Raw genomic sequence first — 13051 nt, 5'->3', positions numbered from 1 at the left:
ACATCTTCTCCCAGTCTGTTTGCCTTTCTTTTCCCTCAGTGATGTCTTTTGAAATGCAAAAATGTTTCATTTTGATGAAATCCGTTTATCGATATTGTATTTTATGAATTGTGCCTTTGGTGTTGTATCTAAGAACTGTTTGAAGTCACGAAGGTTTTTCTCTTATGTTTTCTTCTAGAAGTTTTATATTTAAGCTCTCACATTTAGGGTCATAATTGAGTTGATTTCTGTGTATGGTTTGAGGTACAGGTCTAAGGTTTTGTTTTTTTTTTTTTTTTTTTCTATGGATAGCCTTCTTACCCAGCACCAGTTGATGAACAGACTCTTCTTTCTCCCATGAATAGTCTTGGTACCTTTGTGGGAAATCAGTTGACCATAAAATTAAGGGTTTGTTTCTGATGCTCAGTGTTTTCCGGTTGATTAGTATGTCTGTGTTTGTGCCACTACCACACTGTCTTGTATTACAAGTTTTGAAATCAGGTAGCGTTAGTCCTCCAGCTTGTTTGCTCCATTGGCTATTCTAGGTACTTTGCATTCCCATGTACACTTCAGGATCAGCTCATCAGTTACTACAAAAAGGCTTGCTGGGATTTTTATTGAGATTGTGTTGAATATATAGATCAGTTTTGGGAGAATTGCGTCCTAACAATATTTAGTTTTTCAGTCCATGAACATGAGATGTCTCTCTATTTATTTTGATCGTCTTTAATTTCTCTTAGCAATGATTTGTAGTTTTCAGAGTATAGTTTTTGCTTTTTTTGTTGTTAAATTTATTCTTAAATATTTTATTCCTTTTATGCTACTATGAATAGGATTGTTTTCTTGATTTTATTTTTTGATGTGTTATTGCTATTACATGGAAATACAATTTTATATGTATATTTTTTAAATGTTAATCTTGTGTTCTGCGTACTTGCTGAACTCATACTGGTAATTCCAGTAGGGTTTTTTGTTTGTTTGTTTGTTTGATTCCTTAGGATTTTCACATGCAGGATTATGTCATTCATAAATAACCATAATTCTTCAATACTTCTTCCTTTCCCCTCTGTGTGCCTTTAATTTCCTTCTCTTGCCTTATTGCACTGGCTAGATCCTCCAGTACAATGTTGAATAGAAGTGTCTAGAGCGGATATTCTTAGTTTGTTTTTGATCTTAAGGGTTATGCATGCGTGAGCTAGATTTTATCTCATACTTTTTCTATTAAGTTGATCATTTGATTTTTTTTTTAATTTATTAATTTTTATTTTTGGCTGCATTGGGTCTTCATTGCTGCGTGCGGGCTTTCTCTAGTTGCGGTGAGTGGGGGCTACTCTTCGTTGCGGTGCACGGGCTTCTCATCGCGGTGGCTTCTCTTGTTGCAGAGCACGGGCTCTAGGGGTGTGGGCTTCAGTAGTTGTGGCACGTGGCCTCAGTAGTTGTGGCTCAAGGGCTTAGTTGCTCCCCGGCATGTGGGATCTTGCCGGACCAGGGCTTGAACCCGTGTTCCCTGCATTGGCAGGTGGATTCTTAACCACTGCACCACCAGGGAAGTACAAATTTTTACTGTACTTTTTTTTTTTTTTTTTTTTTACTGTACTTTTAAAGTTATTTTCTTTGTAGTTGCTCCAAGGATTACGATATGCATGTTAATTTATCATCATATGCTTCATAATACTAACTACCTTCTGGTAAAATATGGAAATTTTGTTCCAGCTTAGCTCCATTTGTTCTTCTTCCTTTGTGCTGTTATTGTCACATATGTTATGTCTATATATGTTATAAACCCAACAATACAGTCTTCTAATTAATACCTGATATAATCTTATGACTTAGTCTAAAGAAGGTGGAGAAGAAGAAATAAGGGAAAATATATTTATAGAGTCTTTTATATTGATACATGCATTTACCATTTCTGATGTTTTTTATTTTTCCTTATGGATTCAATTTACTATCACCTATCATTTCCTTTCAGCTTGAAAGACTTCTTTTTTTTTTAAACCATTTTTTAAAATCAAAGTATAATGTACAATGTTGTGCTAGTTTCAGGTGTACAGCAAAGTGATTCAGTTATATGTGTGTGTGTGTGTGTGTATTCTTTTTCAGATTCTTTTCCATTACAAGTTATTGCAAGATATTGAATATATTGAAAGATTTCTTTTACCATTTATTATAAGGCATGTCTGCTAGCAACAGATTCTCTCAGCCTTTGTTTTTCTGGGAATGTATTTCTTTAGCTTTCATTTTCAAAGATAGCTTAGCTGGACATAGAATTCTTTGTTGACAGTCTTTTTCCTTTTGAATATGTCATTCCTCTACTTTCTGGTCTCTTGTTTCAGATGAAAGTTTAGCTACTAATTATATAGATGCTCGTTTGTACTTGATGATTCATTTTCTCTTTCTTGCTTTCAAGATTTTCTGTTTGTCTTCGGCTTTTAGCAGTTTGTGAACTCTCTCTTTGTGTTTATTCTCGTTAGTGTTTGTTCAGATTCTTGGCTTGGTAGAGTCATGTTTTTCATCAGATTTGGGAAGTTTATCATTTCTGTCTTCTATTGAGACTCTGTATTTGTTGATTCATTCTACTTAAAGATGGTTTCCATTATTTCTTTGAACATATTTACAATAGCTTTGAACATATATGTAGTAATAGCTGCTTGTAAGATTGTCTTCTAAGTCCAACATCTGGGAACAGAGACAGTCTCAACCGACTGTCTTTTCCCCTGAGTTCGTATCACATTCTCCTCCTTTTTGTTTGTCTTGTAATGAATGTTTAGTGGAAGGCTGTTTTAGCCACTCTGGATTCTGCCTTCCACCCCTGTGCGTTCTTTTTGGTGTTTTTGTTTGTTTAGTAAATTATCTAGGCTGAATCTGTGGAATGTTTTCCCAGGGTGTGTGCTGCCTTTGGTGTCTCTGCTCAGTTTATTGTTTTTGGTTTTTTCTCATTTTTAGTTTTAATCCCGGCTCTCTAGGAATGGGTTGTGTTTCTTCATAACTTAGTAGTCTTCCAGTGACTGGGGAGAGTTTGTACTCAAACACCTTGAGCCAGTAAGGCTTCTTTCTCCAGCCAGTGGATCAGTGTGTGTAGAAGAACACATTCCAAGTTTGGGCCATTTTCAAGCCCACCCTGGCTTTTACTTTCTGCTGGGCCCTTTCTCCCTTTCTCGTTTCCTCTGTGCATGTGCACAGCCCTCAGCCAGTAATATGCTTTCCCCACCCATGGCTGAGGTCCTCACCTCCACTGACAGTGCTGCTGGCCTGGGCATCGTCCACTGCTACAAAATGACTAAGTCCCCATCAGCCTCAGCTGCCAGGCCTCATGGCTTGCCCACCCTGGGAGAGCTTTCACATCAGAACTGGGAGCTGGGGATAGGAGAGATGAAAGCACCCCCAAGTAAGAACTCTACAAACTCCCACTCTTCTTACCCAAGGCTCAGCAGTTTTTTCAGTGTTAATGCTTCTCAGACTCCTAGTGCTCTGAAATGGTTGCCTTCAGACTCCTAGTGCTCTGAAATGGTTGCCTGTGCTACTTTTGTCCAGCTTTAAAGTCACTTTTTTTTTTTTTTTTTTTAAATATAAGTCAGACCTCAGGCAGGGCTGTCAAGCAGCCCCACCTTTCTCCCCACCTACTCCCCAGGAGAACCAGGGGGAATTTTTTTTTTTTTAAATAAATTTATTTATTTATTTTTGGCTGCATTGGGTCTTCGTTGCTGCACGCGGGCTTTCTCTAGTTGCGGTGAGCAGGGGCTACTCTTTGTTGCAGAGCACAGGCTCTAGGTTCGCAGGCTTCAGTAGCTGAGGCGCACGGGCTTAGTTGCTCCGTGGCATGTGGGATCTTCCCAGACCAGGGCTCGAACCTGTGTCCCCTGCACTGGCAGGCGGATTCTTAACCCCTGAGCCACCAGGGAAGCCCCTAAAGTCACTTTCTGAGGGGAAAATTTGCTGACCCCTTTAATTGGAATTAGCCAGGCTTCCCATTCCTATTTTAATGCCCAGCATGGTAATACCAACTAGGATAAGTCTTACCGATTATGATTTTTTTGACCAAAATGTTTGTGCTGTCATTACCTGTTCATTATTCCAAATGATCTGTAAAATTATTTTGCATGCTCCAAAGGAAATCCCACTGGGTTTTGACTGGAATGATTTGACAGGTTAATTACAGATACTTTTCCTTTTTTTTTAGTTTTATAGCAGTTCCATTATACACACACATTTTGTGGGATTTATACCGCAATACAAGGATGGTTTAATATTGGGAAATGTATTTGTGTGTGTTTTTTCAATATGTCATACAAAATCCCCTTTATTGTCTGCTCAGTAAATGTTGAAAAATCCTTTTAATGAAACACAACACTCATACTTAATATACAGATTTATAGAAAACCTCTTAGTAAACAATGGTGCCTGTTATCATCAGTCTTATTTGACATATTTTAGACATTTTGGCCATGTCAGTAAAGCTGAAAGTAAATCAAGAGCAATAAATATTGAAGGTTACCTATAAAATGTTTAATACCTAGGAAATCCAAGAGAAGGGAAAAGCTGTTTTAGTAGTATGCATTGTGTAAGGGGGGCTGGGTGCAACAGAAGTACAGAATACCCTGAGATGTCCTTAAAAAGAAGTGTCTGGACCCTGCCACGAAAACTAAAAATCATATACTGAGCAATTAAAAGAATATGCAAATAAAAAGCATGGCGTGTTTTGGGATTGGTAGGAAGAGGGCACGTGGGTTGTAAAAACATCACTCTGGGGTGACCTGAGGGGACGCTGGCTTGTCTCTTGGTAGGAGGAGGAGGAGGAGCAGCCGCAGCCAGCACAGCCTCCCGCCCTGCCCGTGGAGGAGAAGAAGAAGATTCCGGATCCAGACAGCGACGACGTCTCCGAGGTGGACGCCCGGCACATCATTGAGTAAGGCATCCCTCCACCTGCTCCCGCTGCCTCCACCAGCTTCCTGCGAGGTGGCACCGGCAGAAGCCGTTAGAATCCCAGCTTCTCCCCGGACAGCACTGTCCAGCCGGCAGCCGTTGTGGGACCACAAACACCAGATTGATTTAATTCAGATGTCACTGATATCTGTAGGGGTTGAATGACGTTCCATCCATTCACGTGGCTCATCCTGTGTTTAAGAGACAGTCGGGTTTACCACAAAAGGCCGCCTCATGCTTGTGCTCCAGCCCCAGCCCTCCCCATCTCCTCCCTGGAAGAAACTGCTTCCAGCATCGTGTGTCTTCCACACGTATTTTGTGCATCAGTAAGCATGACGTGTATCTGTGTTTCTTTTCATTTGCCCAAGTGTATCTGGGGCACAGTGTTCTGCCCCTTGCTCCTATGTCTGTGCACACAGGGTGTCTCACTCCTCCACATCTGGCCGCGTGGCATCCCTGTCATGCTCTCACGTTGTGGCCTGAGTCTGGTGGTGGTCATTTAGGTTGTTTCTCATCCTTTGCCGTTGTAAGCACAGTTACAATTAACATACCAATTTCATTGTGCCTTACAGTACAGAGTTAACGGATACTCTTAAATAGAGCATTGAGAGTATTATGTATTACATATGCACTAGGTATGAAGGGAACCGCTAGAACAAACATACAGTCTTTGAAATCCATCAGAAATATATAGGAAAAAACCCTCTAAGCTAAGAAAACCCAGCTTACTGTGCAGGATTTGTGAGAAGATACAAAAACAGATACAGCATAAAACAATATGATAGTTGGATCACATATATCTGTCACATTAATAAAATGTAAATAGTTTAAAGTCACTTTTTAAAAGAATTCCAGGGAATTCCCTGGCAGTGGTTAGGACTCCATACTCTCACTGCCGGGAGCCTGGGTTTGATTCCTAGTTGGGGAACTAAGATCCCGCAAGCCTTGTGGCGCGGCCAAAAAAATAAAATAAAATAATAAAAAGAGGTATTTTTAATTAAAGAATTCTAGATTAGATTACAAAACAGCCAAAGTATAAATGATTCTGGTTTGTGCAAGGCTGTTGAGTGTACGTTTTCCCTTTAGACTCTTGAACTCCCGGTAGAGAGGGTGGGCCATGTGACCAGCCTCTGGCTAAAAGCAACATTCCTTCTGTGGTGTGACAGTGAGTTGATTCCCATGGCACCCAGAAGTCTAGTCTTGGGCCCACCTGGATTAGTGTTTGCTGCCTTGCCTGTCCTCAGACTGTGTGGCCGCTCTTCGGCTTATCTTCCGGCTCAGGCCATAAAGCTGCTCTGCGGAGGTTTGTGTCAGAAGCACGTTGTCACAAGTAGGAATGTGTGTCTTCACACGGCCCTTTGATCTTGCTCCCAGGAACGCCAAGCAAGATGTTGATGACGAGTACGGCGTGTCGCAGGCCCTCGCTCGTGGCCTGCAGTCCTATTACGCCGTGGCCCACGCCGTCACCGAGAGGGTGGATAAGCAGTCGGCGCTCATGGTCAACGGCGTCCTCAAGCAGTACCAGGTAGGTTGGAGGGGGCCACGTCCACGTAGCGGTCTCGGCAGAGGGGTTCCCAGGTCGTGGGTGGCTGCTGAAGGCAGGCAGACCTGAGTTCACAGTCCACTCTTGGTCTTTGGGCAACTCGCTCTTCCCCTCTGAGCCTCGGTCTCCCCATCTGTAAAGCAGCAGCATGGTCTGACCAAGAGGAAATGAAAAGTTGCAATAAATCAGTATCTGCTGGGTGCTTCATATGTGCCAAGCAGAATAGGAGCACTTTATAGGCTGTTAGCATCTGAATTCCCTCAGCCACTCTGAAGTAGGTGCTGTGGTCCTCCCAATTTCATGGGGGTGGTGGTTGGAGGGACAACTGAGGAACAGAGAGGTACAGCGATTCCTCAAAATCACACAGTTTGGGAATGGCCAAGCCAGAATGGGACCCGGGTGTGGGCCCATGGGTGCTCAGTACATATTTCCTGGAGCTCTGTGCAGCATGAGACAGCAAGGCAGGAGAGGTTAGCAGCCCTAGACTCGGTCCTTCCTTCTGGGAAATGGGGCAGCAGCCCCTCCTGCCGGCCTCTGAGGGTGAAGTGATGACGCCTCTGGAGCGTTAGGGTTAGGGTTAGGGTTATATATAGAGGGTGAAGTGATGACGCCTCTGAAGCTCTTTGTCAGGGTCTGGCCTGGAACAACCAAGAAATGGAGCTGCTCGTAGTAAAAAATCTCTTTTTCTTGTGGCCCCATATCCCAGGCTCATCTGTAAGCTCCCAAGAGGCAGCTGGTATATCCCCAACCAAAGGACACATGTCCCTGATAACTCAGTTTGGTTGTAACACCTGATCCCCAACTTCCCTTAAAAGAAATCTCAGAACCTCCGTGCTGATATCAAGTGCCAAAGGTGAATCCTGTGGCCAGTGGAACTTTCCAGAGACCAGTGTAATGAGAGAAATCAGAACATGGGCAAGACGTAACTTGCTTAATCTGTTATGAAAATTTCCAGATTTTCTCTGAAGACAATATTCTCTCTAATTGACTGTGTTTCAGAAAGCTTCCCAAGCTTTGGAATCCTTTCAGTTAATCTTGAAATGCTGTTGAGGCAGTTGTTAGTCATGTGGTGAACTCATCACCAAGTTCCCCTGAAGCCCCAACGCTCTCCTGAATCCAGCGTCACACGGCTGAGGGCAGGTTGGTCCCGGTGTGCTGTGTGGCTTGGTGTCAGGCAGTGACAGACGGACACTGTAACAGTTAGAAGCTTAGCTGTTTAAATGTGCGCCCAGAAAGGACATTTCATATACACCTCTCATTAGCACAGCAACCCTGTGATTTCAGAGACAGGATTGGGTATCCTCATGAGGATGAGGCTGAGTGGGAAAGGAGTGGGCTGACCAGAGCAAAATACCAGGTGAGGATGTGGCCGCAGGGGGTCCCCGGCTGGGGCAGAGCTTGCGAGTCTCCGAAGCGCGGGCAACACCCCCGAACCCAACCTGGGCTTCAGTCCTGGCCGCTTCTGCTTGCAGATCAAAGGCTTAGAGTGGCTGGTGTCCCTGTACAACAACAACCTGAATGGCATCCTGGCTGACGAGATGGGCCTGGGGAAGACCATCCAGACCATCGCTCTCATCACGTACCTCATGGAGCACAAGCGGATCAACGGGCCCTTCCTCATCATAGTGCCTCTCTCGTGAGTGTGCCCACCCCAGGGGCCGCGAGTGCCCGGTGGGAAGGCCCCGCCACCCGAGGTCACCAGCAGCCCGGCCTGTGCTCAGACGCCTGTGTGTTAGTTTGCTTGGGCCGCCCTCACGAAAGACCACAGCCTGGGTGGCTTAAACAATAGGCACTATTTCCCGGGAGGCCACAAGTCTGAGAACAAGGTGTCAGCAGGGCTGGTTTCTCCCTAGGCCTCTCTCCTGGCCTTGTGGATGGCCGTCTTCTCCCTGTGTCTTCACATTGCCTTCCTTCTATGTGTGTCTGTGCCCTAATTTCCTCTTCTTATAATGAAGTCATAACAGTCATGGATTAGGGCTCACCCCAATGACCGTATTTTGACTTCATTACCTCTTTAAAGATTCTATTTCCAAATATAGTCACGTTCTGGGGTGCTGGGCACAAAGATGTCAACATACAAATTTTGGGGGGACACAACTCAGCCCATAGCCACCTGCCTCTGGTGTTAAGGCTCAGGATAGAAGAAGGGCAGGTGATGGAGTGCCCGTCCATGATCCCTGTTGGGGCAGCTCTCACAGGATGTCCTTGGTGTCCTCTTCTGGCCCCACAATGAGCAAATTCCACACAAGGTTGTCACAGGAGTCAGATAACTGCCCACTAGAAATGTGGAGTGGAGCCATTTGTGCAGACACTGTGTCCACTTACTGCTGGGGCACCAAGCCCTGTCGATCGTGTCCCAGCCTGGTCCAGGCACCACAGACGCTCAGGTGGCATCTGGATACCCAAACGGCGTCCAGAGGAGGCTCTCTCATTTACCACCTCTTGGTACCGTTGGTCTCTTCTTCCCAGCAGGCACCCTTCCAGGGGCCAGGATTCCTCAGGCCATCTGGGCATCCCTCTTCCCAGCTCTGCATGTGTCACAAAATGGTTCTCCTGTTCCCGGGTTTTTTCCAGAAGTCCCAGGACTGGCTGTCATTGACCCAGTTCAGGTCACATGTTAGGCAACAGTCCAGTCATGGGCCTGGGGGATGGTCTGCTCTGATGTGGCCAGGCCTCTGTGTGTACACTTGGCTTGGCCCTGAAGGGGAACCCCCTTTACCGTCGGCCCAGCGCTCAGGGGGAACCATGTCTGCCTCAAGTCAGCTGTCGAGGGGTAGGATGGGAAACCGAGTACTCATCCCTCAGCCCATGGGAGCATGCCCTCCTACCTATAAGGTGGCCAGGCCTCCAGAGGCCACGCACCCACGGCTGGGGGCCCCAGAACCCTCCCAGACTTCACCTCGAGAAGTTGATTTCCTCCTTCTGCCTTCTGTCCCTCATGGCGGTGTAAATCTGGCTGCCTTGGCAGGAACAGATCTTCATGGAGAGGGAACTGTTTCCACGGTGCGGCAGAAGGTCCCAGGCCGTGGTCAGACCCAGCTGCTTCTCTGCTTCCCGCTGCCCTTGCCTGTGCGCCGACTCCCTGCCCTCCACTCACTCAAGTCCCCTCCCTTCTGTTCAGCCTCCCAGGCGTGACTTCATCTCCACTGGAATAGCTCTGTCCAGCGTGCTGCTCTGCAGCCTGGGTTTGTCATTTTTAAATTTTCGTTTTGAAACGATTTCAGACTTAAAAACAACTGCAGAAGTAGTATAAAGAGTTCCTCTATACCTTTCACCCGGCCTCCCGCATCTCACATAACCTTAGGACAGTTTCAACACCAGGATAGTAACAGTGATCTAACAAATCATTGTTAACTGGTAGCGAATCTAGAGACTCTGTTCAGATGTTGTAGACTTCCCCACTAAAGGCCTTTTTCTGGTCCAGGATCCCACTTTGCCTTTTTTTGCCGTGTGTCTGTCATGTCGTGTCTGTGACAGTTCCTGAGTCCGTCTTTGTCCTTCATGATCTTGACACTTGAATCCTGGCCAGGCATTTGGTAGACCGTCCCTCAGATTGGGTTTGTGTGATGTGTCTTCTTTCTGGGATTCTGGCGAGAAACTCCTGGGTGGGTGCTGTGCCCTTCCTGGGGCCTCACATCAGGAGGCACGAGCCCAGGGGATCTGTGACAGGAGAGCATCACTTCGGTCTTTCCTTACGTGGTGCCTGCGGGCTTCCCCACATAAACCTAAGAGTTTTCCTTTGTAATTTATAAGTAACTTGTCAGAAGGCACTTAGAAGCTATATGAATATCCCATTTCTCATCATACTTTCGCCTGTAATTTCAGCATCCGTCAGAGGAGTCTCACCTGAAATGATGATCCCTCTGGAAAGTGCCGAGTAGTGGTTTTCTCTTTCCGTCATTCCTTCTGCAGGTCTTGGAATTCCACTACAAGGCAGAGCTGTCTCTTCTCCCTTATTTAATTGTTTAATGGTGTAATTCTTCATAGAAGAGTTGGCTCGTGGACACTATTGTTATTTACTTTGCTTAAATTGTCCCAGATTTGGCCCAGGGAGACGCTTCAGATCGGTCCCTGTGTCCTTTCAGCACGTCTCTGTCATTGCATTGTGGTGGTTGTTTACTTTAGAATAGTATCAGATTTACAGAAAAGTTGAAAAGGTCGTACTCAGAGCTCCCATATACTCTCCCCAGGTTCCCCCTGTGGTTGATCACATCTTACGTGACCGTGTTACATTCATCACAAGTGAGGAATCAGCACTGGAACATTACTAGTAATTAAACACATTACTATTAAGTAAACTTTATGTGGATTTCACTAGTTTTGCCCTAATTTCCGTTATCAATTCCAGGATCCCATGTGACATACATACATACATACATACATTTATTCATTCATTCATTCATTCATACATACATACATACATACATACATACCGGGTCTTAGTTGCAGCAGGCGGGCTCCTTAATTGTGGCTCCAGGGCTCCCTAGTTGTGGCACGCAAGCTCCTTAGTCGTGGCATGCATGTGGGATCTAGTTTCCTGACCAGGGATCGAACCCGGGCCCCCTGCATTGGGAGCACGGAGTCTTATCCACTGCGCCACCAGGGAAGTCCCTCATATGACATTTAGCCTTTACATCTCCTCAATCTTTTCTGGTCTGTGACCATTCCTCAGACTTGGTGTAATTTTGGTGACCTTGATGGTTTTGAGGAGAACTGGTCAGGTGTTTTGTAGGATGTGCCTCAGCCTGGGTCTGTTTGGTGATTTTTTCATCCTTAAATGGGATGGTGGGTTTCGGGACGAAGACCAGAAGTGAAGCACGTGTCTTATCACCTCACAAGGGGGGGCAGTTACTGTCTACATGACTTTTCACTCTTGAGGTTGACCTTGATCACCTGGCTGAGGTAGTGTGTGTCAGGTGTCTCCACTCTGAAGTTACTCTTTTTCCCCCCTTCCATACTGTATTCTGGAAAAAAGTCACTAAGTTCAGCCCACACATAATAGGTGGGCAATTAAGAGCTACCTCCTTGAAGGTGAAATCACTACATAAATTTTTTGGAGTTTTCCTATGTGGAAGATTTCTCTCTTCTCCCCCAATTGTGAATGTATTCAATCATTTATATCAATATGGACTCCTGGATGTTTATTTTATACATAGGGTTAAACTCCAATACTAGTTTATTTGTCGCTCAAATCATTCCAGCCTTGGCCATCAGGAGCTCTCAGTTGGCTGCTCTGTTCCTTTGACATGCCCCCATCATTGTGGGGTTTTTGAGCACTTCTTTGCTTTTTGGCACCCAAAGACGCTCCAAGCTCAGCTGGTACATTTCCCTCCCAGGCCTAGAACCAGCCATTTCTCCAAGAAGCCCTGGTTTCCCTTATTAGAAAGTGGTCTTAGAAACCAAGACCTGGGTGCTAGGTGTGCTCCTTGCTTCTGGGGCGTCATTGCTTCTAGGCCCTCTCAGTGTGCAGTGCTAGGAAGTATATGTACGTGTACTGACCCTAGTGCACACGTGCTGACATGATTTGCGTCTGGTCATCTGTGTCTCTGTTTTGTTAAGTGTGACCATACTGCTGTCTTTGACTCAGCCGGGACCACAGGGCCCATTCTAGCCTTTCTCCTTGCTCGTGTGTTCATTCCCAGTGTGCATGTACAGTGCTTTCAGAATACTTAGTCTGTGAGGAACAGCCTTACTAACTAGAGATCCAGTTCCTTTTGTCCTTAGACTTACAGTTTCCAGCCAAAACATCTTTTCCAAGGTCACTTAAGTTGACTGCTTTCCCCCATTCCCTTCAGTGAAGTTATCCCGTGTGTTGATCTTCAGCCCTTTTCACCCTTGTGCTCCCCAGACCGGGGCCCAGTCTGTTGAGTGTCATCTCCAGGAGCCACCTGTGCCCTGGGGGATGTTTTCAGACTGTGAGTGTCCCGCTGTCCCATCCACCTGCTGGGGCGTGCTGCTCTCTGCCATGAGTTTGCTTGTCCTGCCTCCCTCTTGACCCCTGACTCTGGCCTGTCTCCTTACTTCTGCTCCCGACTCTCCCTCAGCTCTTCTCCCCCTCTGCGGAGGCCCCTCCCCCACCCCAGGCTTTGGCCCTTGGCTTCTCTCTCTCTTAGTGCCCCGACCTTCCCCCATTGCTCCCTGCAATAGGAACCAGACCTCAGTGACTGAACCAGGGCGATCTTGCTGATCCTCAGTAAGGGGAAGCCCACAGCCAGGTGGCTTCAAGCTTCCAGGACCCAGGCTCCTGCAGTTTTCTGCTCAGTCATCCTTAGCATGTGACCCCTGCCCCTAGGCTTTTACCCTCATGGTTGCAAGATGGCTGCGCTGCCTCCATCATCTCCTCTGGGTTCCCAGAATGATGGGCGGGGCCCAGGGCAGCAGGAGCATATGGCAGCTGAGTCTCCACCCTCCTTCAAGACCTTTCCCTGACTTTCAGCCCAGCGACTTAGGCTTCCATCTCATTGGCTCAGACTGTGCCCACCTGGTTGGCCCTGGCTGGCCCTGGCTCCTGGGGGAGCTCCTCGGTGGAGCTTCTTGCAGGGAGGAGCCGGGCGAGCCACGAGCAGTCTCTTCCACTTGGCTTTTGCATCCTGTCTTTACAAACCC

The 13051-nt window shown here is 46.3% G+C and overlaps 1 protein-coding gene across 12 annotated transcripts in view; it reads left to right on the top strand.

The window, feature by feature from the left end:
- SMARCA4 (SWI/SNF related, matrix associated, actin dependent regulator of chromatin, subfamily a, member 4) overlaps positions 1-13051 on the top strand; it is an 86129-nt gene that overhangs the window by 34698 nt on the left and 38380 nt on the right. For all 12 annotated transcript variants that reach the window (XM_036845604.1, XM_036845598.1, XM_036845597.1 and 9 more), the window contains 3 exons: positions 4764-4885; positions 6277-6427; positions 7918-8081. In XM_036845604.1, coding sequence (XP_036701499.1) covers positions 4764-4885; positions 6277-6427; positions 7918-8081 — 437 coding nt within the window. The remainder of the gene's footprint in view (positions 1-4763; positions 4886-6276; positions 6428-7917; positions 8082-13051) is intronic.

The sequence above is a fragment of the Balaenoptera musculus genome, chromosome 3 (assembly GCF_009873245.2).
Source record: "Balaenoptera musculus isolate JJ_BM4_2016_0621 chromosome 3, mBalMus1.pri.v3, whole genome shotgun sequence".
Taxonomy (NCBI): Eukaryota; Metazoa; Chordata; class Mammalia; order Artiodactyla; family Balaenopteridae; genus Balaenoptera; species Balaenoptera musculus.
This window is presented reverse-complemented; position numbering and strand designations above follow the sequence as displayed.